The sequence below is a fragment of the Crocuta crocuta genome, unplaced genomic scaffold, assembly GCF_008692635.1.
Source record: "Crocuta crocuta isolate KB4526 unplaced genomic scaffold, BGI_CrCroc_1.0 scaffold197, whole genome shotgun sequence".
NCBI classification, from domain to species: Eukaryota; Metazoa; Chordata; class Mammalia; order Carnivora; family Hyaenidae; genus Crocuta; species Crocuta crocuta.
Window position 1 is genome coordinate 4251897 of NW_027532002.1, and position 27894 is coordinate 4279790.

The 27894-nt window shown below is 41.6% G+C and overlaps 1 protein-coding gene across 1 annotated transcript in view; it reads right to left on the reverse strand.

Moving 5' to 3' along the window:
* FKBP9 (FKBP prolyl isomerase 9) overlaps positions 1–27894 on the reverse strand; it is a 41863-nt gene that overhangs the window by 5746 nt on the left and 8223 nt on the right. The window contains exons 2-8 of the mRNA XM_077775463.1: positions 23529–23674; positions 22943–23132; positions 22128–22273; positions 18737–18926; positions 11399–11544; positions 6534–6720; positions 2514–2659 (exon numbers count right to left, since the gene is read on the reverse strand). Of these exons, the coding sequence (XP_077631589.1) occupies positions 2514–2659; positions 6534–6720; positions 11399–11544; positions 18737–18926; positions 22128–22273; positions 22943–23132; positions 23529–23616 (1093 nt within the window). The 5' untranslated portion in view covers positions 23617–23674. The remainder of the gene's footprint in view (positions 1–2513; positions 2660–6533; positions 6721–11398; positions 11545–18736; positions 18927–22127; positions 22274–22942; positions 23133–23528; positions 23675–27894) is intronic.

Sequence of the window (27894 nt, forward strand, 5' to 3'; positions counted from 1 at the left end):
ATCACTGGAATCTACTCCTGAAATCATTGTTGCATACTATATACTAACTAATTTGGATGTAAATTAAAAATAAAATTTCAACATCAGCAAGTGATTTTTTCCCAAACTGTAGGTACTGACCATTAGTGAGTTATGAAATCTATTTACAGCATGTGACTGGCATTTTTTTTTTAAGGAATAAAATAGATCAGAATACACTGTCCATAGAAAAGATAGGTATGGTTTTATGAAACTTGAGTTTCAATTTTATATACAGAACTAAATGTATATGTGTATATGTATAAATTTCATGTTTATGTGTAATATGCAATTTACACATAAATTGCATGTTTAGTGGGGAGATAAAAAGTATTTCTTACTGTATGTCTTGGTGAATAAAGTTTGAAAGGCACTAGTAGAGACCACAATGGTAGAACTTTTGAATAAATCCTACAGCAGAACCTTAAGACAGTATTCCTTAAAATCCTGAATGACTATAAACACAAATTTGAAAACAATATATATAGTATGAGCTCAAATGTATATGAATATACATATGCACATATATATAATATCTTATTTGAGATTATTACGTATTATGTTATAATTATAATATATATCACATGGTCTTATAGGGTGCCCTTTTTTTTTTTTTAATGTTTATTTTTGAGAGAGAGAGACAGAGTGTGAGCAGGGGAGGGGCAGAGAGGAGATACAGAATCTGAAGCAGGCTCCAGGCTCTGAGCTGTCAGCACAGAGCCCAATGTGAGGCTTGGACTCACAAACCGTGAGATCATGACCTAAGCTGAAGTCGGACACTCAACTGATTAAGCCACCTAGGCACCCCTAGGGTGCCCATGTTTTGAAGTGTTTCTTCTTGGACTGCAGGCTCTTGTTTATTGTTTTTTGAGAGCTTGAACTCATGACCTCAAGATCTAGAGTCACATGCTCCACCAACTGAGCAAGCCAGGCACCCCTAACAGACCATATTTTTACAATTATTTAATATTGTGAAAAAGAAAAAAATCAATCGAAAGCATATATCCCTTTTACAAGTTAGCACTTCCCATCTCCTCCGTCTCCAGGGAGCAGGAGCATAAAACACTGAAGAAGACGGGGTTCCCAAATTTTTCATGTATAAAATTCATTTTGGCCCAAATCATGAAGTAAAACATACCAGCTGTGAGGGCAAGGTAAAGACAGTATTTCCAAAGTCTCCTTGGATATCTTACAGGTTCAGGAGAAGTACAAAACGAGCAAAGGCCTATAGCATTCCATTGTCAGGAAACACTTCCAGAAAGAAGCACTTGGCTTCGCCTAAGACAAATCACCTGGAAAGCTGCTTCAGGGACATGGCCCAACCATGGGTTTGAAGACCCAAGGCTTTTCTCATAGAAACTCCTACTTTCTCCAGAGGGCGTGGGGCAATAACATGGCATTAATGGTAAACTCACAGGATGCTTTAAACAAAAATGCTCAATTTTTTTTTTTTTAATTTTTTAATGTTTATTTCTAGGAGAGAGAGAGAGAGAGACAGCGTGAGCAGGGGAGGGTCAGAGAGAGAGGGAGTGACAGACTCCGAAACAGGCTCCAGGCTCTGAGCTGTCAGCACAGAGCCCGACGCGGGGCTTGAACCACGAACCGCGAGATCATGACCTAAGTGAAAGTCGGACACTTAACCGACTAAGCCACCCAGGCGCCCCCAAAAATGCTAAATTTAAATATTAACTTATAATATTCATTATAATATTAAATTAGTACATGTTATATCAAATACATAATATAAAATATATACATAAAAATATTTTAATTAAATGAAATATAATTAATATAGTTTGTATATTAATTATACATTAATTATGAACCCATACATTCTTTGGGGTTTTTCTAAGTTTCTTTTTTTTAATGTTTATTTATCTTTGAGAGACAGAGCATGAGTGGGGGAGGGGTGGAAAGAGAGGGAGACACCAAATCTGAAGCCGGCTCCAGGCTCTGAGCTGTCAGCATAAAGCCTGACACAAGGCTCAAATCCACGAACTGCAAGATCATGTCCTGAGCCAAAATCAGATGCTTAACCAACTAAGCCACCCAGACACCCCAACATTTTTTTTTAAGATGTTATTTTAAAGTAATCTCACCTAACATGGGGCTCGAATTCACAACCCTAAGATCAAGAGTTGCATGCTCCACCGACTGAGCCAGTCAGGAGCCAGATTTTTTTTAATGTTTATTAATTTTTGAAACAGAGAGAAAAAGCATGTGTGTAAGCAAGGGAGGGGCAGGAAAAAAAGGGGACAGAGGATCTGATGTGGGCTCTGCTGTTAGCAATGAGCCCAGTGCAGGGTTTGAACTGACGAACTGAGTTCACAACCTGAGCTGATGTCAGATACTCAACCAACTGAGCCACTCCGGCGCCCCTGATTGGGGTTTTAAATGGAAGAAGCATATTATGGCACTAAATATGGCACCCCAAAAGCACAGCATTCAGATTGTGAATGTGCCCCAAACACCCCTTGATGCTGTTGCTTACTCACCCACACCAGCCTCCCCATAGCCCAGGTGGGGTGGAATGATCACTGTCCGTTTCTCTCCAACACACATCTCTCTGAGACCCATATCCATTCCCAACACAACTTGTCCAGATCCCAAAACAATGTTGTACGTTTTGCCTAAATTCCACCTGAAAATGAAACAGAAAAGCCCCCGGTTAGGTCATCAATCCATTGGTACTTGAAAGTGTTTTCATGAAAAGGACACATCTCTTCTGCCAAAGACACAGAAGCCCTATCTAATCAGAAAGAAACATCAGACAAGTCCAAACTGAGAAACATTCTGCAAAAAAAAAAAAAAAAAATAAACCTCTAATCTTCAAAAGTATCAAGATGAAAACCAAGGAAGACCAAGGAACCAGTCCAGACTGTTGGACATATGAAGTGGGATCCTTTTGTTATAAGAGACCTTACAAGAACAACTGGCAAAACCTAGGTGAGGTCTGGGGTTTAAAAGATGGTAACGTATCAGTGTTAACTTTCTGGTTATAAAGTATGTGTTGAATTATGTAGGAGAATGTAGGTGCTTGTAGGAAATGGATGATGGGACATCATGGTGGCAGTCTCCTCCCCAGTGATTCGGGGGAAAAAGTCCTTTGTACTGCTCTTACAACTCTCCTCTATGTTTTAATCAATATCCGAGTAAGGACTTTTCATGAGAATTTGAAAAATACATAATACAGTTAAGACCCTGCATTTTGGATTTATTAAGACCCTGACTCTGAATCCTGCTTCTGCCACTTGACTGGACGCAGAAAAATAAAATCTCTCAATGTCGTCATCTATAAACTGGTGATAATAGCTATCTCAATGGTAAATAAACCATGTTGCTGGCACTGAGGAGAACAAGTATAAAGAGCTCAATAAATGGATGGCCTTGAGTATACGATGTGCTTGTGTCTGCAACAGTTTTTGACTCTAAGAAAATGAAAGTTTAACTTGAGCCACTGTTAAAGTGTCCTTGATGTCCACGGTCCCTGGGAAATCCACATGGCTGAAAGTTGGCTCTATCACCTCACTCACTACCGAAAATAAATCTATTTCCAAAACGTATGGCACTGCGTTCTACCACTTCCTAAAGACAAACAATGGAGATATTCTTCAATGTCAAGGAAGAAAAGCCTCCCCAGTATCTTAGGGCTCCCTTGATGCCCATTTCCAGATGGTGACGACATGGAGGGGACCGCCCCCTCGGGTCACATCCCCTTCTCGGGTCACATTCCCCTGAGTGCAAGGCTACTTCCCCTTCTGAAGCTGGTTCCCAGGGCCAGGCTGGCTGTCTGGCACCGACAAACCAAAACAGGGTTTGCCTTTGTCCTACCTGGGGCGAAACCAAAACAAAGCCAGCTCTGGCACCAGATGCTTTGGCCCAAGGCCTGTGGGAGGGAGCAGGACATCCTCTGTCCTGCCCCACACACAATTCCTCCTTTGTCAGCAGCACAGAGGCACCTTCACCGTGCCTTTCTCCAGGGACCGCCGGGACCTCCCATGGGAATACTCTGTTTCAAAGTCTTCCAGAATATTCAAAAACCTCATTTAGCTATCAAATCACAAATTATTCTTCCTCTCTGAGGCCAGCTTAAACACACATGAAGAAAATCCTCCAAGCAAACATTTTGCTTTCACGTGTCATCTCTGAAACGCCCACTAATTGTTTTTCCTCAAACCAACCTCTTACTTATTTGTTTTCTTGTTTGTTTACTGTCAGTTTTCCTCTAACATTCTCCTCATTCTTTCCATGCATTCCTGGCTTCCCATCCACTGCAAGCTTCCTGCTTCCCGCTTGTAGGCCACCCTCTCTGGCTGTCTGCCCACGTTTCCCTCCATCCTCTCCACAGCCAGTGTCTCTCAGTGCTGATGAAAAAGCACTGGCGACAGCACCTGCCTCCTTGTTTACAAAGACCTCGGGTGGGACCAGGTCTTCCCTTCCTCTCCCACACACAGTAGGCAGACACCCACCTTAGGTCCCATTTTCCCGTTATTCTGAGGCTTACACCCAGAACAGACCAGCAGGGATGCTGGATGTTGCTCTTTGGTGTAGGTTTACACATACCACAAAGGACTCTCACAGTATAGAATGGAATTTAATAAAAGGAAGGAGCATCACGTGGTTCCCGGATGCTCTGTAGGAATGTTGTGAATCCACTAAACATATTAGAAGGCAGGAAGGCTGATTCTCCCCACCCTATGTGAGAAGCATATCCTGAACCCACTGAGAAGGAATTCCTTTGTTCATTTTCCACCCCCATTTCCCCTTCCCCACCCCCCACCCCACAGAAAGAGCACCAGACAAGAATATGAACCTTAGCAAGACAATGACAGCAAGCCATTGACCTTCTAGACTATTCTAACCTTGCGGACTATTTTCACATGCATAAGCTCTCTTGATCCTCCAAACAACAAGCCATGCTTCTTCCCCACTGCCCTCCGAAGTCTTTTAATATTAATGCAGTGAGGTTTGTTGTAAAGCAGGTCCTTGTACATCTCCGCTCTGGAAGCTAGTATGTACTTCTCTGATTCTATAATACACATATTTTCACAGTTTAATAGCTCTGTAATTCGGATACACTTCATAATTAACAGTATGTTAGTTTGGGGGCATTTTTACTTTCATAGATACACATAAAATGATATTTCTAACAACACATTTTAGATTTGATGAACTACACCAAGTGCATTAGTATACAGGACCTGATAGCACCCAGAGAGAATGCTCTGAAGAGCCTCTGTCTATATGCTTGGCTGTCCCCAGCCACACACAATGTCACCTGAAGCTAGAAGGTAGAGGGGCAGGTGTGAGGCAGAGAAGGCCTTCCCCATGCAGCACAAATGTAGCAAAACATATTTATTTATATGAAGCCCGTCTTTCTCCCCAAGCTCAAACTTAGGAGTCTAAGTCAGACTCAGTACAAAAATGGATGCACTTCTATGGAGATATAAAGAAAGGCTGAAAATGTTTCTTTCCCAGAGAATATTTTATTAACTTATAGCTACACCTAAAAATTCAGAAATGTAAGAAGCAAAGCTCCTTTTACCAAAATTGGCAAAGATACTAGATTATACTGTTGATTCCAATAAAATTTCAGATTCATCTCAATCAGTTAATATTCATAAAATGTTCCCTTTGTGCTAGACTGGGCTAGGTGTAAAGAATAAAAATGTGAGGGGCACCTGGGTGGCTCAGTTGGTTGAGCATCCGACTTCAGCTCAAGTCACGATCTCATAGTTCATGGGTTTGAGCCCCACATCGGCTCTGTGCTTTCAGCTCAGAGCCTGGAGCCTGCTTCAGATTCTGTGTCTCCCTCTCTCTCTCTGCCCTTCCCTGACTCATGCTCTGTCTCTGTCTGTCTCTCAAAAATAAATAAACGTTAAAAAAAAGTTTAAAGATTAAACATGCTGGGTATCTCTAAGGTATACAGACCAGCAGCAGAGACAGGAACTAAAATAAATAATGAAAAATAAATAATTTTTGCTAATAAAAATAATATCTTAAAACATTACAAGACACAGAAGTGGGAGCAGTGGATTCTTCTTAGGAATTAAGGAAAGATTTTGCAAAAAGGAAGGACATTTTTGCCACGACAGAGTTGGCCGGAAGGAAGGATTTAAGCAGGGCACATCTTGCACCACTGCATATGGCAGCCCTAGAGGCAAAAGATGGGCCCTAGCAGAAGATAAGACCATTCAAGCAGAATAGAGCTGATAGAGGCTGATGTGCGAGACTGAGGAGTCTGTAATGTAGCTACGGGTTAATTTTTAAAGAAAGCAGTTATAAGATGACATCTGTTTTTCAGAAAGACAATTTCATAGGAGCAAGGTGAGACCATTCATAGGGAACTTTTAGAATAATGCACCTGAGCAGTGATGTAGGCTAGCTCTCTGGAGTGGGGAAGCATGGAGAGAAAAGCTCTTAACCAATAGCTGATGAAAAGAAAAGGAACATCATGGGAACCTATGGCTGTTTTCTTCCAGGCTCCCTCCACTACCGTCCCCAGTGGTCCTTACGTGGAATCCAGCAGAGTCCCATCCAGAAGCGAGGCATTGTAGTGATACTTGAGGTAATCCCCCTTCTTACTCAGCACGGAGCAGTCGGGGGGCTTGTAGTGGGAGGTGATGCTGATGGAGTCTGAAGGGTTGTGGAAGTCAATCACATGGATGTCAAACACCAGCACGGCTGAGCCAGGGATATTCCCTAAAGGACAGACAGAGGAAATTAATGAGTGAGTCCTCCAAGGGGCAGCACATGTGCCTCCCAGTGTCACCAGGCACATCCTCACAGACCCCCCAGTGAGAAACACAGGGACCTAGATATGAAAACCTAAAGAATACTGGGAGAATGAAGCTGGGAGGACCATCAGAAGTAAGGTAACTCTCATTCTGTACACGACAAAACTGAGGTACAGATTTGCCCAGGGTCATGCAACCAGTTAAGAACACAATTTGGAGAGGGGTCTGGCGGACTCAGTCAGTTAAGCATCCAACTCTTGACTTTGGCTCAGGTCATGATCTCACAGTTTCTAGGATGGAGCCCCGCCTCAGGTTCTGTGCTGCCAGCTCAGAGCCTGGAGCCTGCTGCAGATTCTGTGTCTCCCTCTCTCTCTGCCCCTCCCCTGCTTATACTCTGTGTGTCTCAAAAATAAACATTAAAAAAATTTTTTTTTAAAGAAAGAAAGAGAATGAGGAAGTGATGCTTCCACAAGCCCTCAGGCAGAATCCATTCTCCCCTCCAGGACTGCAAACATAGCCAAGCATCATAATTTCAGGGCTGGCCCTGGGTAACAGAGCAGGTGGCAGAAAGGGCCAGAGGCTTTCCAGAAGGCCTGCTCCCTCCCCTCCACCAATCCTGCAGGGAAAAATGGCCTCAACAAAATGAAATGCCAAGAATGGAGCTGGAGAACCCCACAGAGGGCTCAGTATTTTATTCCTTCCACAAATATTTATTGAATGTTTACTATGTGCTTGGCCCTGTGGTATGTGATGAGGAAACCCCAAATTTCCTCTATGTCCTGACATCTTTCTTGGCTCAGTCCCTGAGGAATTAACATTAGGTCCTTGCAAGCATCACTAAGAGGCCAGGGAGATGCTATCCAAGGAAGACAGAGGTGCCTGCCCCTCTATCCCCTGCCCTGTCCCCCTGCCCCCAGGCAAGAGCACCTAGACGGTACACATCCGAGTGCCCCTGCCCCACAGCAACATAGGATTTGGAATGAAGCAGTCTCATAACCACAGATTTTATGAGCCTTCTGATGCTTCCCAGAGCCTTATATAATTCTTTGCAGAACTCTGTCTCATACTTGATAGAAAGCCAAAAGGAAAAAAATAATTTAAGCAAATGTTTTCCATCAATAAATTATTTTTAGAGAAACGAAGGATTAATCCTGAGGGCATAACAAAACATGAATACTCGGAAAGTATTTGTCTATTTCTGTATGTATTTGAATAGAATTTTACATGATACAAAACAACAGAGCATCAAGACACTTGACAAACAGGGCATGTACCAAGATCTGTTGAACATGTCTTAAGCTGTGACCTGCTATGGCTTTATAAATCAGAAATTTAGGGGTGTCTGGGTGGCTCAGTCAGTTAAGCGTCTGACTCCTGATTTGAATTCAGATCATGATCTCACAGTTCGTGGGATCGAGTCCTGCATTGGCCTCCATGCTGACAGCACAGAGCCTGCTTGGGGTATTCTCTCCTTTCTCTCTGATCCTCCCCTCTGCACACACTGTCTCTCTCTCTCTCTCTAAAAATTAAATTAAAAAATAAACTTAAAAAAAAGAAGAAAAGAAATTTAATGGGCGCCTGGCTGGCACAGTCAGTAGAGCATGTGACTCTGGTGAGTTTGAGCACCACATTGGGGGTAGAGTTTACTTAAAAAAAAAAAAAAGAAAGAAAAAGAAAAGAAAGAAAGAAAAAAGAAGTAAATTTAAGTCCAAGAGAAAAAAAAATGTTTCTCCATGGCACACTCTAGCTTCCAACCAACCTGATATTTCATAGATCCTCTGAATAAACCCTACTAAGAAAATTCTGAAAATACAAACTATCGGTAGTGGTCAGAAGAACAAAATGAATGTGTACAGCCAGCCAGACCAGGCAGAATCCCACCAGCAAAAATAATACAAAAGCGAAATTAGTACTGCATCCACTATTCCTAAGCAGGTTAGCAAACGATGGTACAGGCATATCTCAGAGGTACTGTGGTCTGGTACCAGAGCACAGTAATAAAGCAAATGTCTCAATAAAATGAGTCAAATGAATGTTTTCTTTTCCCAGTGCATATAAAGCTTGGTTTGCACTATCCTGCAGCCTATCATGTGTGCAACTGCATTACATCTAAAAAAAACAATGTGCATATCTTAATTAAAGGTACTTTATTGCTAAAAAATGCAAACTGTCATTTGAGCTTTCAGAGTCATAATCACCGATCACAGATCACCATGACAAATATAATAACAATGAAAAAGTTTGAAATATTCCAAGAGTTACTGAAATGTAACAGAGACATGAAGGGAACACATGGTGTTGGGAGAATGGTTTTGAAAGACTTGCTTGATGCACGGTCGCCACAAACTGCAATTTGTTAAACAAGAACAAAAAACCATAATACTATCTGTAGAATGCTATAAAGCAAAGAGCAATAAAATGAAGTGTGCCTATATATATGAGAAAAAATTTAAGAAGGAAAATATGGTTTGAAAGACCTGTTGGCATAGTTGTTCACAACAAATTAGGTGAAGAAGAGAAATTACAAATATGTATAGATAATCTCATTTTTAAAAATAATTTTTAATGTTTATTTTTGAGAGAGAGAGAGAGAGACAGAATGCCAGTGGGGGAGGGGCAAAGAGAGAGGGAGACAGAATCTGAAGTAGGCTCCAGGCTCTGAGCTGTCAGCACAGAGCCAGAGGCAGGGCTTGAACTCTTGAACCATGAGATCATGACCCGAATAGAAGTTAGATGCTTAACGGACTGAGAAAGCCACCCTAAATCACCCAGGTGCCCCGATAATCCCATTTTTTAAGTTAATGTTTTTTAGTAATCTCTACACTCAACGTGGGGATTGAATATTCATAACCCAGAGATTAAGAGTTGCACACTTCTCCAACTGAGCCAGCCAGGTGCCCCTAGGTAATCCCATTTTTGTTAGTATTTATTAGTGTAGGTGGATGTGTATTTTCACTTTGTGGTTTCCTATTGTTACTATAACAAATTTCCACAGATTTGGTGGCTTAAAGAAACATAGATTTATTCTTGTAACTCCGGAGGGTCCAAGGTCTAAACTCAAGGTATTCAAGGCAGGGACTCATTCCTTTTGGATGCTTTGGGTAAAAATCTGTTTCGTCATCTTTTCCAGCTTCCTGTGGCTGCCCTTATTCCTTGACCTGTGACCCTTTCATCCAACTTCTAAGTCCACACCTTAGCATTTTCTCCTCTCTCTGACCTCCTGCTTCCCTCTTACAAAGGCTCTTTTAAGTACATCAAGGCCATCCAGATGATCCAGGATAACCTCCCCATCTCAAGATCCTTACCTTAATCACATCTGTAAAATCTCTTTTACCATGGAAGGTGACATTCACAAATTCTACAGATAGCACAGGGACATCTTTGGGGCTGCTATTCTGCCTACCACGTTACACTGTTTATTCCTACATGGTGGGATTGTGGGAGGTTGTTTTCTTTCTTTATCTGTATCTTCTTTTTTCTAAACATATATCATTTGTATAATGTTTGAAAGGGGGTTTGCTCTTAGAGTGACAAAAATATTCTAAAATTGGATTAAGGTGATGATGGTTACACAACTCACTACATTTACTAAAAGTCACTGAATTGTACACTTAAAATAGGTAAATTTTCAGGGCACCTGGGTAGCTCAGTCGGTTAAGCATCCGACTTAGGCTCAGCTCATGATCTCATGGCTTATGAGTCTGAACCCCACATTGGGCTCTGTGCTGACAGCTCAGAGCCTGGAGCCTGCTTCAGATTCTGTGTCTCCCTCTCCCCCTAACCCTCCCCTGTTCATGATCTCTCTCTCAAAAATAAATAAACATTTAAAAAATTTTTTAATTAAGAAAATGGGTAAATTTTATGGCATATAAAATATACCTCAATAAAATTGTTAAAAAACAAAAACCAATTAGGGAAGATTTGCAATATACTTTCAAATGGCTCAACAACAAAAAAAACAAAGAAATGTAAGTAAAGAGAGAAAATAAACAAAGAAAGATTGGGGTGCCTGGTGGCTCAATCGGTTAAGTGCCTAACTCTTGATTTTGGCTCAGGTCAGGATCTCAGGATCTTAAGATCAAGCCCCAAGTGATTGAGAGCTAAACCCCCGATCATGCACACTCGAGCCCGTTCTCTCCTTTTCTCTCTCTCAAAATAAATAAATACACTTAAAAAACACAACAGCAAAGCAAGACGTTAACAGTTGGTGAATGTAAGAGTTCATCATAAAATTCTTCCAACTTTGGCCTAACTAAGAGTTTTCAGAGGAAAACTGGTAGTGGGGACAAGAGGAAAGAATAGAGCATGTCTAGAAACCAAAGCTATTTGAACATTTAAGTCTTTTTTTTTAAAGTTTATTTATTTGATTGGGGGGGGGAGAAAATGCAAATGGGGGAGGGACAGAGAGAGAAACAGAGAGAGAGAGAATCCCAAGCAGGCTCCACACTATCAGTGCAGAGCCTAATGCAAGGCCTGAACTCACGAACCATGAGATGATGACCTAAGGTGAAGTCAGAGGCTTAACTGACTGAGCCACCCAGGCACCCTGACATTTAAGTCTTAACTGGGACTTCAGCTTCCACATTCTGGCTCTCAAGAAGCTCTGACTGCTTGGAACTAGCCTGGGAGCAGCCAGCACTCACCTCTTCCTTCCTCTCCATAGCCGAGGTGAGGGGGGACCACAATCCTCCGCTTCTCTCCGATGCAAACACCAAGTAAACCTTCATCCATGCCAGCAATCACGTAGCCCTGCCCAATGTATGTGTCAAAGGTGCGGTTCCGCGAGTAGCTGGAAAAGAAGGAAGGGAAGAAACAGGTTCCTCACAAGCGATACCACAGCAGCTGTGTTCCTTAGTCAGTACCATGAGGCAACAGGAATGCAGAGGCCTCCAGACCCTGGGATAGACCGAACCTTTGAATGTGAGGACACGGCCTGGAAACGCTCCCCCGAGAACCCACACACAGTGTGGGAGCAGCCACGTACAGAAACACTCCCAGAAACAAGCCCTCCAGCCCTCCGGGTTGGCCGGGTTATGGATGAGATGCTGTGACAAGAAGCAAATGCACAGAAATGTAGCTAAGTTGGACTGTGCTTGGTAACCATATCAAGTTCATGAAAAAAGCATCTTATTAGAAGAATGTATCACAAGGGCAATGTGTTCAGTATCTAAAGAAGAGAATATCTATATATGTGAGAGATAAATACTTGGATTGTCCAAAAAACAACATATAGAGAGTAATTTAACTCTGCAGTGTCTACCAGAGCCTGGATGAACCCTTCCTCCTATAACCCCTGCTCACCAAGCTACCTTCTGGTGAGTACTTGGGCTTCCCAAGTGTCACTGGCAGGAGGCCCAAGCATTCTGCTCAGTGGAGAGATCCAGTCTTTGTATAAACTGCCAGTTGAATCCAATTACTGTGAGTTTAGTGAGGACAGGAATCAATTCCTCACAGCCAGATGTTTCTAGAATAAAATAATAAAACTTCATATGCCACGTCTACTACCAAAATCTGAACCACAGTGATCTGCACTCATTACTCACCCCCACCCAGTGCAGATGTGGCAAAAGGTCTGTCCTGAAAGAGACAGTCAGTTCCACCATTACCTCAAACATGCCAAAGGATGACTACCTCAGATAAGATTGCCAGCCGAGTGGGGCCAGGGGGATGAAAAGACCCTGTAATGAGGCGCTCTTCCTTCTCAATACCCCTCAGAGACCAGCCACAATGTCAAGGGACATGAACACTGATAAAAGATGATTCCCTTTACTCAGGAAGCAGATTATCTACATACCGCCCCCCCCCCAGAAAAGGCTATGGAGAAACACCCTTTTCCCCCACACTGAGGAGTTCCAGACCGCAGCCCCTCACATGGACCAGGAGGACCAGGATGGGAACACAGCCACAAAGGAAGACAGGCTTGGCTCCCTAGCATCCTCTGGCCATGAGCCAGCCTCTCACCTTCCCCAGGTTACTACGCCCTGGCTGGTACTTGGAGATCATCAGCAGAGAGCAGCCCACCACCAGGGATTCAGGGAAGAGGAGGACACCTGCCCTACAGGATCCCTTAGAAAGGGACACTAAGCCATGGGAGAGATGACCGGTGCTTCAGAGCAGGAAGAGCCACTGGGTGGAACAGTCAGCAAAGGTTCCATGAGATTGGGGGAGACAGCGGACACTGAGGAGGCGCGATCTGCACAGGGGAAAGCACTGGAGTAACGAGAGCCAAGACTGAGAGGCAGGAAAGAGCCTCAGAAGGAGAGAATGGACGAGCAGGGTGGCCATGAAATGTAGAGAACATCGGATATCTTTAAAAAGACTTTAAGGGGGTAGGGGCGTCGTCCAAGTGGCTCAGTCAGTTGAGGGTCCAACTTCGGCTCAGGTCATGATCTCAGAGTGCATGAGTTCAAACCTCATGTCGAGCTCTGTGCTGACAGCTCAGAGCCTGGAGCCGGCTTTGGATTCTGTGTCTCCCTCTCTCTCTGCCCCTCCCCTGCTCACACTCTGTCTCTCTATCTCTCTCAAGAATAAATAAACATTAAGAAAGCGGGGGGGAGCACCATGTTTCTCCAATGGAAAAGACTAGAAAGTTGTCAATGCTCCCCCAAACTAATTTATGAATTTTGAAACAATTCCAATCAAAACCCCAGTGGTGTGGGGGGAGGGGAAAAGGATTCTAAAATTCTAAATTCTAAAATAGAAACTATTTACAATGCTGTTTTGAAGGTACAGGATATAGCAAGCTCTCATTCCTGTAAAAAGTTAAAATGGGAGAATGTGTGTTAAGTATTTCACTGTGTACGTGTGGAGACCTAAGAAGTTAAAAACACTGGCTCCCTGTAGAGAAGGGACCTGGTTGATTGAGGGGCAGGAGAGGAGGGAAATATTTCATTGTATACCCTTTTGAACTTTTAGGATTTCAACTCATGTCAATGTATCACTTAATAAAAAAAAAAAAAACCTGACATTTAAAAAGGAAAAAAGACGGATGCTTGGGTGGCTCAGTCAGTGGAGTGTCTGACTCTTGATTTCAGCTTAGTCATGATCCCAGGGTCATGGGATTGATCCCAACAGCACTGAGTGTGGAGCCTGCTTAAGATTCTCTCTCTCCCTCTGCCCTTCTCCCGGGCCTGTGCTCTCTCTCTCTCTCTCTCTTTCTCAAATAAAAATAATAAAAATAAAAAGGAAAAGGGAAAAAAGAATACTCTCTACAAACAAACTAACAAGCAACAATAATTGAAAGTGTGGTATTGGCCTATAAACAGCTAGGTCAATAAAAAAGGGTAAAAATTTTAGACAAAGACCCCAAAGTATGTCTAAGAATTTAGTACATAATCGGGGTGCCTGGGTCGCTCAGTCAGTTGAGCGTCTAACTCTTGATTTTGCCTTAAGTCATGATCCCAGGGTTGTGTGATCCAGCCCCACATTGGGCTCTGGGCGGAGCCTGCTTAGGATTCTTTCTCCCCACTCGGTCCCTCTCCCATGCTTGTTCTCTCTCTCTCTCTCTCAAAAACAAAATAATAATAATAAGTAAAGAAAAGAAAAGGAAAATAATTTACATAATAAAAGTCACATTTTAGACGAGTGAGGGAAAGATAAACCATTTTCTGAAAGAAAATAACATTAGATTCTTATTGTCACACTGAATACCACAATAAATTCCAGGATTTAAGATTCAAACATGAAAGCATTTATGAGCATGGAGAACACTGTGGAAGGTTATTAATATTTACCTCAGGGTGGTAAAGGGGTTAATGGGAAATTATTACATTTTATTATACATCGTTGTATTGTTTCACTTATAAGAACATTATACATCTGGGGCACCTGGGTGGCTCAGTCGGTTAAGCGTCCAACTTCTGCTCAGGTCATGATCTCGCGGTCCCTGGGTTCGAGCCCCATGTCAGGCTCTGTGCTGACAGCTCAGAGCCTGGAGCCTGCTTCTGATTCTGCCTCCCTCCCTCTCTGCCCCTCCCCAGCTCTTGCTCTGTCTGTCTGTGTCTCAAAAATAAATAAACGTTAAAAAATAAAATAAAAAAAAAAAGAACATTATACTTCTTTTTAAGTAAGCTCTATTCTATGTCCAACATAGGGCTTGAAGTCACGACCCCAAGATCAAGAGTTGCATACTCTACCACTGAGCCATCCAGGTGCCCCAATAAAGAATATTTTAAAGGATAAAAACATAAAACTATTAAAAAGCCTTGAGAAAAATATAGACAAATATTTATGTACTCTGGGGGAGGGGACATATTTTTTATTTTTACCAAGCCCCCAAAGACAGATTATATAAGAATTTATATAAGAATAAAGGAAACCATAAAGAAGTTAAATATATTTAACAACCTAAGAATTTTACATTTAAATAGGTCCAAAATCACAATAGCCAAAATAAAAATGCAAATAAATAAGGAATATGCCTTTGACAATAATAACCATAAAAGGGTTACTATCTTTATAGAGGTCTTCATATATTCAAATGTGTAAGTCTTTTATGTCTTCAACATAAAAACAAGCAAAAGACACAAACAGGTAAATTACAAAAGATACCCAAATGGTCTAGTAATAAACATTTAAAACAATTTCAACCTCAATAGCAATCAAGAAATACAGATGAAAACTATAAGGTTCCATTTTTTTTAAATATAAATTGGCAAAGATTATTTAAAAATGATTCTCAGTGTCACTGAGTTTGAGGGAACATAGCATTTTTAGATAGTGATGGTAAATAAAAGCTTCCCTGAGGAAAACTTGCTTGTGTGTATCAAAAACTATATAAAAATACCTTTATTTTTATATTCAGGTATTCAGGGCACCTGGTTGGCTCAGTCAGTTAAGGGTCCAACTTCAGCTTAGGTCATGATCTCACTGTTCATGAGTTCAAGCCCCAAACTGGGCTCTGCCCTAACAGCATGAAGCCTGCTTGAGATCCTCTCTCTCCCCCTCTCTCTGCCCCTTCCCCTCATCTCTCTCTCAAAATAAACAAACTTTTAAAAATTCTTTTTTTTTTTTCAAACTTTTAAAAATTCTTGAAAAAAAAACAAAATTCCTTTTTCCCAGAGATTCTTCCAGAAATGTATCCCAAGGAAAAAATCTTAAGATTTAGCTGCAAAAATAATTACTGCAGTCCTACGTAGCATGTCAAAAGGTAGACACCTGGGTGGCTCAACCTGTTAAGCATCTGACTCTTGATTTTGGCACAGGTCATGATCTCATGGTTCATGAGTTAAAGCCCCACATCAGGCTCTGGGCTAACAGTGTGGAGCCTGCTTGATATTCTCTCACACATACTCTCTCTCTCTCAAAATAAATAAATAAACTTTAAATTAAAAAAGAATGTAAAAAGGTAGAAAGCAACAGATGGGACTATGATTATTGTGACGAACACTGAGTAATATATAGAATTGTTGAATCATTATATTGTACACCTGAAACTAATTTAACACTGTGCATTAATTGTACTTCAGTAAAAGGTAGAAAATAACAAAGCTATAGGGTGGACTAGATCCCAATGCACTGAAATGGAAAGCTTTTTTTTTCTAATGTTTATTTCTTTTGAGAGAGCGAGCATGAGCGGGGGAGGAGCAGTAGAGAGAGAGGGAAATAGGCTCCATATTCAAAAAATGTGAGATCATGACCTGAGCGGAAATCAAGAGTGAGATGCATAAGTAATTCAGCCACCCAGTCACCCCAATGGAAAGCTTTTTCTAAATCTAATAATATTATATTAATAATTTTCCATTAATATGGAAAAAATATGGTGTACATATGTACATGTATGGTGTACATAGAGGGTGGCTCCATCAGTTAAGTGTCTGACTCTTGACCTCAGACCAGGTCTTGACCCCAGGAGGGTTATGAGCTCAAGACCCACATTGGGCTCCGCACTGGGTGTGAAGCCTACTTAGGAAAAAAAAAGTGTGTGTGTGTGTGTGTGTGTGTGTTTGTGTAGGACAGAACCAAGCTCATATATAACAAGTAATAATACACACACACTGAATGTTTTCTGTAACAGAAAAAGAATAAAGACAACACAAAAGTTCATCAATAGGGGAATGTAATGTTCAATAAGTTTGGAATATTCACCCAATGAAACACTATGCAGACATAAAAAAATAAATAATATCTCTCTACGTATTAAATATGGAAAAAACGGAAGGTGAAAAAAAAAGCAAGAGGCAAAGTAATGTATTCTATATCTTTATACCGTAAAGGGGAGAAAAATAAGATAAATTTATATTTGTTTATATCTGCATTATATTCCACACACTGGAACAATCAAATAGAAGGTTATTAATAAAACTGGTTGGGGCACCTGGGTGTCTCAGTCAGTTGAGCCTCTGACTCTTGATTTCAGCTCAGGTTGTGATCTCACNGGTAGAGTGTGCAACTCTTGATCTCAGGGTCGTGAGTTTAAGCCCCACACAGGGCATACAACTTACTTTACAAAACAAATAATGTAGTTAATTCTAAGTGGCTAGGGGAGAGGTAGGCAGGAGTAGGTAATAAGATATATCTTAATACATACTTTGTTTTAATTTTTTGTGACTATTACTTTTTCCAAAAAAAAAAAATCAAATGAAAATTATAAAAGAGACCCTAAGAATAGGAAAGATAAATTACACAAGCCAAATAATACCATATAAAAATTCTTCTGTACTGTTTTTGAATGATTCAAGAAATTACAAGTCTATTACCTCAGAAAGACAGGTAGATTGTTGTCACTACCTGTTTGCTCTACAGGAAGCTAAAGGGGTGGTTTCCAAAGAGCACATGCCACTTGAAACAGCAAGGCTCGGCAACTGCCTGCTGCCAGTTCCAGTCACCGGCACACCTACCAGCTAAGCTGAATAAACAAAACAGGACTGAAATAAACAAAACAGGACTCGGAATCACAACAGAAGCATGGTAATTAGCCTCTGAAGCATCCAGAGGGAAGTGAATGCACCCAGCTGGTCTCCTGCAGTAGCCTTTGAAGTCCACAGAGCACTCTTGGGGCACTTGGGTGGCTCAGTCAGTCAAGCATCTGACTTTGGCTCAGGTCATGATCTCAAGGTTCATGAGTTCAAGCCCCGCATCAGGCTCCGTGCTGACAGGTAGCTCAGAGCCTGGAGCCTGCTTCAGATTCTGTATCTCCCTCTCTCTCTGACCCTCCCCTGCTCACGCTCTCTCTCTCTCTCTCTCTCTCTCTCTCAGAAATAAGTAAAACATTTTAAAAAAAATTTTTTTTAAAAGAAATTCACAGAGCGCTCTCACATACCTTATCTCTTTGACCGTCTCTGGAAAGGTGCTAATAACAGGGGAAAAAACTGAAGTTCAGGGAAGTCAAACGCTGTCCAAACCATATACTGGGGCTAGAACCCAGGTCTCCTGGCACCAAGTCTGTCCTCTCCTCCTCCCACTCAGACCTCAGTTCTGGCCACTTCCCATCCTGGACCCCATAGCTGGGTTCATACTGGAGAGTGAAACACACTACAGGGGGATGGTGGAAGTGCAGGCTGAGCCTCGCCTGTTTCCCTGTAGACTTCTATCCCACAGGTCCCAGGAAGGAGACTGTTCTAACAGCCTCTGAAGGAATTCAGTGTCAGAAAACAGAAGTCTATACTGGAGATGAAAATATTAACTACAGAGGCGCCTGGGTGGCTCAGTCAGTTAAGTGTCCAGCTTCGGCTCAGGTCATGATCTCACAGTTCATGGGTTCGAGCCCCGCATCGGGCTCTGTGCTGACAGCTAGCTCAGAGCCTGGAGCCTGTTTCAGGTTCTGTGTCTCCCTCTATTTCTGACCCTCCCCTGCTCATGCTCTCTCTCTCTCTCTCTCCCTCTCAGAAATAAAGCATTTTTAAAAAAAAATTTTTTAACTAAAATAAGAAAATACTAACTACAGATCAGCACTGACAGAGTATTCAGATCCTGGTCCAACCAGAGGTAGACAATATTTAATAAGACATTCTGATGAGTAAAGGCTCCAGTTGTTTCCTTACCTGGAATCAAAGAAGGTGCCATCCAGAAGGGTGCCATTGTAATGATACCTGAGAAAGTCCCCACTTTGACTTCGCCGCTCACAGTTTTCAGGCACCACCTTATTTTCAATGGAAATGCCGTCCTTGGGGTTATGGAGGTCCAATAATGCAACATCAAACACCAGAGATGCCTGTCCAGGAATGTCTTTCCCTAGGAAAGGAAAGGAAGGAAGTTGATGAAATCAGGACACAAGATTTAGAAAACACTTTTAACTACAACTCAATTCCCAATGTGTTGGTGTTACTCGTTCCCTAAAGTTTTCCAGCCAAGTAAATAAATGCTCTTTTGCGTACTGAGTGGTCCTCCTGGTGTCCAACTACGTTCTGTCACCATTGTGTCCATGGTGCCCAACCATGGGCTGGCAGGTATCCGCGAAGCCTGGCTTCTTAAGGAAAAGGAGCAAACCAGTATTAATGACATGCGAGACTACTATGACCATATTTTCTATGCTTGTGCTGACAAATCAAGGTGCTATGTGGGTGGTTATGTACCCACATGCAAGCCCAAATGCTTCTGTGGGTTTCTGTTGGCGTACAAATGCAAATCACAGACATTTAAAGGTATAAACTCCAAACCTTGGACCTGGTTCTGCAGAAAATGACACAGACTTGTTCTTTGGAACCAACAGCCAATTTTTTGAAGAGGCAAAATGCACAATTCAATGTATTATCTACATCTAAAACAAGATATAAATCAAATGAAATTTAGCTAAAAGGGGGGAGGGGAAATGGCACCCACAATGCAAAATATAAATCTTCAAATTGCTTCTACCGCACTTCTGGATGGTACTACTTCTTCTGGATGTTCTCAGCAGTGGGGACTTATTGAGCATCTGCAAAATGACAGTCTACAGGAAGAGATTATTGGGCACTAACTCTTCCTGCAAAGATCAACATCAACCAATAAATAACCCAATCCAGTACTCTGAGATAAAGGAAGTTAACTGACAAAAACTACCTACCTCCACACTCTTACTTGCAGTTTGTTATACCTTGCAAAGGAGTAGGCCTGGGCAAATGAGTAAGAAAGCACAGCAAGCCTAAGCTCCTTCAGTTGGCCCTGGCAGAGCCAGCCCCTACTCCCTCCCCTCAGGGAAATCATGAAATCTTCTGAAAGCAGCTGCTGAGTCAGACTCTGGAATGCAAGGTGGGGTCAATCCCTGAAGTGTGTGTGTGTGTGTGTGTGTGTGTGTGTGTGTGGCAGAATGTTAGTCTTTTGTACTTTTCTGTATTTTTTTAATTTAGTAGAAAAAAGAAAGCCTTAAATGTAACTCCAGAATTTAAATTTTTCTACCATTATAATGTACTAATTGAATATCTGCTTTTTTAACAATAACTGTGGGGCGCCTGGGTGGCTCAGTCAGTTAAGCGTCAGACTTCGGCTCAGATCATGATCTCACAGTTCGTGGGTTCGAGCCCCACATTGGGCTCTGTGCTGACAGCTAGCTCAGAGCCTGGAGCCTGCTTCAGATTCTGTGTCTCCCTCTCCCTCTGACCCTCCCCTGCTCACGCTGTCTCTCTCTCTCATAAATAAATAAAACATTAAAAAAATATATAACTTTATCAAAATATACTTTCCATACCATAGAATTCACCTATTTAAAATCATGCCTGGGTAGCTGAGCACAGTATTAAAGTACTAAGCAATTACTATTTCAGTTTTTTTAAATGTTTTCTTTATTTTTGAGAAAGAGAGAGAGAGAGAGAGAGAGAGAGAGAGAGCGCATGAGGGGGGAGGGGCAGAGTGAGGGGGAGACACAGAATCCAAAGCAGACTCCAGGCTCCAAGCTCTCAGAACAGAGACCGAAACAGGGCTCAAACCCACGAGCCAGGAGATCAAGACCTGAGCTGAAGTCAGACACTTAACCAACTGAGCCACCCAAGTGCCCCTTAAGTATTTATTTAAAATAAATAAATAATACTCTTCAACTGAGGCCAGGCATCTAGTTTTATTATGTATGACATATGCATCTGGATGATGTCAAAAGAATTTGAGAGCCCAGGGAAATGAACTCCCCCTGGCTGAAGATAAGACCATTTGAGGAATAAGAATAGCAACATGTCTTAGGGATGGGAGAATTTCTATTTACAGATTACAATTATAGTTGTTTCCAAATTCTATTTGTCTTTTAGCAGGGAATCCCTATCCCTGCTTTTTGAAGAGACTGTCTGCAGATTGCCAGCAGTAAAGGTAGAAGTGGACAGGAGAGAAGGGTGACAAGAAACAGCTTGGAAAACATTATTTTAGGGTTATTATGAGTCAGTTACCATAGTCAGTAAACTCTTAGATTTATCAGGTTATCATTCCAATTCTTTACTACATATATCTATTTGATTTTAAAGAGTTTTAATCTTTATTTTTTTTGAGAGAGAGAGAGAGAAAGAGTGCACAAGCAGGAGAAGAGTCAGAGAGAGAGGGAGACAGAGAATCCCAAGTAGGCTCCATGCTGTCAGCGCAGAGGCTGATGTGGGGCTCAATCTCAGGAACTATGAGATAAATCATGACCTGAGCCAATATCAGGAATTGGACACTTAACGAACTGAGCCACCCACGTGCCTCTATATCTACTTGTTTAAATGCCGGGAGGTTCTCTTTGTTGTGTTAGCCTGCCAGTGTGATTAAATAACGCCTAAAATTAAAATATGAGTAACTGTGAAATTCCATTTACCAGGCAATAGTCTGTTTTCTCTCTACAAAAAGGACACTAATTCGAATTACTGTTTTTTCTAACACTATGCTTTGCATCTGTCCACCTAGAACTAATGTCACAGGTAAAGCCCACCATGGAGGAACAAATCAGGAGAAAAAATGGCAATTCTGGCATCATGGACTAAATTTCTACCTTGATACCTATAGTCTTTAGACTTTCTAGTTTATTTGTCATTTCAAAGATGGGAAAATGTAGGCTGGAGAGGTTGATGCCCAAGTTTACAGCTTATGAGGCAGTGGCAGATCCTTATTTATGAAAGCCGATGGCCATGAATAAGTAGAAGTTTCTACAATTCAGGGATGAGACAGTAGAGGATTTAGACTAGCACTGCCCAGCAGAATGTTCTTCAGTGATGGAAATGCTCTGTACCTGCTCTGTCCAGTACAGTAGTCCTTAGTAACATGCGGCTCTTAAGTACATGAAATGTGGCAGTGTGGCTAAAGAACAGAATCTTAGATTTTATTTAGCTTTAATTTATTTTAAATTTAAATACAAATAGCCATATGGAGCTAGTGGTTGCTATATTGGACAATGCAAGTCTAGACCAAAAGATCTGGTGGGTTTCATGAAGTAAACTGAATTAATCACAGCAATAAAAATAAGGAGAGATGAGAGTAGCTTGAAGAATGAGAAAGACTTACCATCTCCATCTTCTCCATAGGCCAGGAAAGGAGGTATGGTGATGATGCGCTTTTCCCCCACACACATCCCCAACAGCCCTTTATCCATTCCAGGAATCAACCAGCCAATGCCCACATATGTGTCATATGTTTTCATGCGATTATGACTGAAAACCAATGAGAAAGGGGAAAAGTTCCATGCTATGAGGGCGTTTCCAACTCATCCCTCAATAATGTTTTAGAATCCCAATTATCAGCTAAATAGTGAACCTAAACCCATTCCTGAAGGCAGGCATTTTTGGATCTTTGCTCCCAAAGACAGAAGCAGTCTTCAAATTGAGAAGAGATGAAAATCATGTAATTAAACCACAGTGGTTTACAAAAACAGGCCTGCTAGTCTATCTAACCAAATACACTATAATGACGGGAAAGCCCAAAAGGTTCACTGTTCTCTAGCGCAGCACCCAACTCTTGGCACTTCTCCATAGCTTCACATACATTAAGCCCTCCCCTCTTCCTTCCACAGGAAAAGTATAAAAATGGACCAAAAAATGCATCAATCTATTTGGAAATAGGGCTCTTCACTTACTGATGAGCTCTCAAGATACTATTAATTTAGATAAACATTGTTCTTACATTTCTGTAAAATGTATTCAAGTTTTTACTCTGGCTTTATGGAGCATGAAACATGTACCAAAAGCATTAAGGAAAGGAGTTGGCGCCGATGGAAGCTGGAAAGAGTCTGTCTTCTGGTTTCCCAACAGGCATAAAAAGCAGGTGAGACAGAAGGAAGTAAGGGGCATTTCACCATAATTACCTTGGATGCCAGGACTTACCTTGAATCAAACAGCGTCCCATCCAAGAATGTTCCGTTGTAATGGTACCTTACAAAATCAGACACCTGGATGGTCCGAGGGCAACTGGGGGGTGTGAAGTAGGTGTGAATCTGAACTTGATCTTCAGAATTCCAAATATCCATTAGAAGTACATCAAAATGAAGAACTGAATCTGGGGGGATCACACCAGCTAAAAATTAAAGAGAATTCACACTGAAAAGTTGCCACCTTTCAGGCCAGATGAATAAACACCTAGGATGCTCCTAAGGTATTTAAAGGGGCTGCTGAACAATTCTAAAATGGGCCATGCTCCCTCCCTCTTTCCTCCAAATGAAATTGAAAGAAAAGAGACAAAAAAGTTTTCCTATTGATAAGGGTGACACTCAATACACCAGTGTTAACAACTTGTTTTATATCTAAAAGAAATGAACTGAAGATGAAATTTTAGCGCTGTGTGTGTGTTCACCGCTTCTCATTTCCCCCCAGTTGAAAGCCTCTCCAGATCTCTGGTCTGCCCAACTGAACACCCCTCAAGTGCTCCTGTTGTTTCTGCAGATATGTTTACAAATATGGAACAAAAACTTACAAACTCCTTCACTTCCATAGGCAAGCTTCGGGGGTATCTTCACAAAGCGCCTCTCATTTACACACATCCCAACCAGAGCTTGGTCCATCCCTGCAATCAGTTGTCCTTTTCCCACAAACACGTTGAAAGTAGAGTCTCTGTCATAGCTAAAGACCCAAAAAGTAGCACAAGAAAAAGAAAAGTGCAAATTAATCCTTCCCTTAGTGAAGCCATCCAGTGAAAATGTACCCCTGGATAGAGTGAGGCCAATGCAACCCAAAAACAGCCTATAAAGGAGTTACTGATACAGGAAACATTTTCACCAACAGTACTTTCAGGGCTGGAGTTTTTAAATTATTTTTAATATTGCCACTAAATCTAGTTAGATAACCAGAGACATAACTCTCCCTAGGAAAAAAAAATGCATTTTTAATATATTATATTGTTATATTATTAAGTCTATTTTGCAAAAGAGCTATCAAGTCTTCCACTAAAAATGGTTTGTTCCATTTCTATGTGATTGCTTAAATCTCTTTTTAATGTTTATTTATTTATTTTGAGTGTGAATGGAGGAGGGACAGAGAGAGCCACACAGAATCTGAAGCAGGCTCCAGCCTCTGAACTGTTAGCACAGAGTCTGATGTGGGACTCAAATCCATAAACTATGAGATCATGACCTGAGCCAAAGTCGGTCACTTAACCGGTTGAGCCACCCAGTCGCCCCTATGTGATTGTTTAAAAGCAACATAAGATATTAATGCTCCAATTACCATATTTATCTGATTTTTCTTTTTATCTTTAGGTCTGTAAGTTGGAGAAGTAGCATGATAGCATAAAGGATACTTAAACTCTCTTAACCTGTCCTCCACCACAAAAATGGGAGTCACAATAATAGCCATCCCAAGATCTATATGATATTACAATCTGTAAAGTGCTCTGAAAACCTAAGAGTCATGGCAATATTACTATAATTGTTACAGGTAATAGAAAGTCTGATACAGTCTTGAAATCACTAATACATGTCGTTTTTTTTTTTAATATAGTTTATTGCCAGGTTGGTTCCATATAACACACAGTGCTCATCCCAGCAAGTGCCCTTCTCCATGCCCATTGCCCCTCTTCGCCTCTCCCCTTCATACATGTGTTTTAAAGGCTGATTGGTGATGGCCTTAGGTTGGAAGATACATAATGAACCGTGGCCAACATCTATGATCTCATCTCCTTTATGTCAAATTCTGCAACCATCAAGGGTTTGACTATTAGGAGACTGTGCTAGGTGCTCTGGGGGATATAAAAAAAGTCCCAGGCATGGATTTTGGTACTAAAAAAAAACTAGCAGAGGAGATACCCAGAGAGTCTCAAATACTATGTTTAAGAAAATAACTACAGGGCTTGGTTTATAATAATGAAACACTGGAAATATAACTTAGAAGTCTCAAGGGTATGGCACTGATTGCATTTAAGGCAAGGTCATGCAATAAAATGCTCTATACCCATTTAAAAATATCAGATTTGTATCCATTGGCACAGGAAAACACATACAGTAACAGAAAAGTACAGGCTACAGAGCCACAGTATAAAATAATTCCATTTTGAATTGACATACATAAATGCATATGAAAAAATCCACAAGGTGATACATAAAAACATTACCAATGGTACTCTACGAGTAGGGAATTTCAGGTGGTTTAACTTGTTATCTCTTTAATTCTCTCTTAATTTTCAAAATGATGATGAACTACACATGTAATAAAATATTAAGAGCTGTTAGAATTTACCTCCTTGGGATGTGCTCCCTTCATTTGGTAAATTACTTCCACTTTTCCTCAATGACAGCCTGGAAGAGCAGCACAGTCCACTTCCCCACCCATCAGGGCAGCTTCCTCAGACCTGCCCTTCTTATGCTTCCTCCTCCTAGTTTTACAACCCATTTTAATAACTTTCCTTTTTGCAAGGTCAGTGAACAGAAAGCAAGATTCCAAGTTCAGGTCAGCAAGCCAAAGGACAAAAACACATGGTCAACTTTATGCCCAAGACAGCTTTACACCTCCACCCTCTACCTCCAGGGACCGACAGCCGCCCCCTGGAATGCCAGCTCTTTAATTTCACTTGGCTGGGGCTCTGCCATGCCCTGAACCATCATCCAACTGGTGGGTTTATATTAATAATGGCCCCAAACTTGAAGCTTCAAAGACATCCCAGGTACAGAACATGTGGAAACAGCTACTACACAAACTACTTTATAAATAAGATTTTCATCCACAGAACCTGTATATAGTTCCCAAATTAATAAGAGTTTTTAATAATAATTACTATTTATAAAGTGTTTATAATGTGTCAGGTACAGTGGCAAACTAAGCTTTTCCACATACTATCCATTGAATCATCAGACTGCACTTCAAGGTGGGTGCTGATACTCTGGCTCTCTGGAGGGGAAAGAATTTCCCAAGCTCACAAAGTTAGCCGAGTGGGAAAAAAAAAAAAAGCTAGAACCCAGGTCTATCCAACCTTTAACCTTCTAGCATGGAGCCAGGCCATGGATGGTATATAAAAACTGTTGTTTGGGTGCCTGGGTGGCTCAATCGGTTGAGCATCCGACTTTTGGTTTCAGCTCAGGTCACGATCCCAGGGTCATGGGATTAGCCCCATGTTGGGCTCCATACTGAGCGTGGAGCCTGCTTAAGATTCCCTCTCTCTGTCTCATTCTCTGTCTCTGTCTCTGTATACTCTCCCTCTGCCTCTCTTCCTCACTTGTGCTCTCTCTCTCTCTAAAGTTAAAAAAAATTTGTAAACTGTTGCTGCCTTGCAATATTAATTTATTTCATTTGATGACTACCTAAGCAAAGTGCTAAAAACAAAAAACAAAAACAACATCTTTCTGAAAGAAAAGTTTTAACTTACATTTTTGAGAAATTAACAATGCAAAACTAATCTTATCTCCTGCTTTAAAACTCTGACCGTCTGGAAAAATTAAGTCGTTCTGAGTAAACCTGTGCCGATCAGCACAACTGGCACAAATTCATTTGCAGAGTCAAGCCCAGAACTGGTTATGAAAATTATTTCTGCAAGCCCTGGAATAAGCACTTATATAGCCTGTCCCAGTATCTGGCTGATTTACACCTTTTGCAGAAGGCCCAGTTGAGGTCCTGCAGGAAACAAATGAAACATCCAAACTAGGCAGTTCCAGGAAAGTTTAATAAACAGGCTGTGTGCAAAAAAGTGTGCAAAGTGCAGAGAACACAAGGAGCAATGAAGTACCTCTGGGGACAAGTAGGGGGTGCTGTGGTCAGACCTGGGCTTGAAGGATCCAGGGACAGAGAAGGCCATGATTCAGGGCCACATGACAGAAACTTAGCTAGGACGTCCGGTCCAGGGACACAAATGGTGGAGACTTACAGGCAGGGAGCCAGGGGAATAAATATCTCCACCTCACTCTCCTCCCTCTGATCTCCTGCTGATGCCCCACTGACTGAACCCAACCAGAAGCCAGGTGACCAAAGGGCCATTGACATAACCTATAGTATGCACAGAGCAAAAAGCCAAGTGGAACAGGAGGAGAGTGGACGTAGAAAGGCAAATGAAAATCATCTAGCACACCAAACATCCCCCTTTCGTCTCCATCAGCTTATTTTTCTCCTCTGCTCATTCACTGCTATAGACCCTTTGATTGCTATCCCTGACACTTCTACTTTCCCCTGCCCCCAAGGGGTGTGGGGCTGGGGGGATTGCAGCATCCTCCAATAATGGTCTTCAATTTTACTGGCCCAAGGACCACTAAAACAGGAGACATCACATAAAACCCATCATAACCAACTCATGAAACTGTCTACACATGAGCACACAAGACTTACAGGATATTCCTCAGGATAAGTAACTATCTCTGTGGCTGCATTCCTAAAGCATAAATACCATGGCTTATTTCTAAATGTAGGTTTCAATCTGCAGTGAGGATGGACTTTCTTCTTAATGTTTATTTATTTTTAGAGAGAGGGAGAGAGTGCAAAAGGGGCAAGGGCAGAGAGAGAGAGAAAGAGAGAGAGAAAGAGAATTCCAAGCAGGCTGAATGCTATCAACACAGAGCCTGAGTCAGGGCTCGATCTCACGAACTGTGAGATCATGACCTAAGCCAAAATCAAGACTTGGATCTTAACTGACTGAGCCACTCATGGGCCCCAAGGATGAACTGTTAAAAGAACATATGACATGGGGTGCCTGGCTGGTTCAATAGGAAGAACATTCAACTCTTTTTTTTTTTAATATTTTTATTTATTTCTAGGAGAGAGAGAGAGAGACAGCGTGAGCAGGGGAGGGTCAGAGAGAGAGGGAGATACAGACTCTGAAATAGGCTCCAGGCTCCGAGCTGGCAGTCAGCACAGAGCCCGACGCG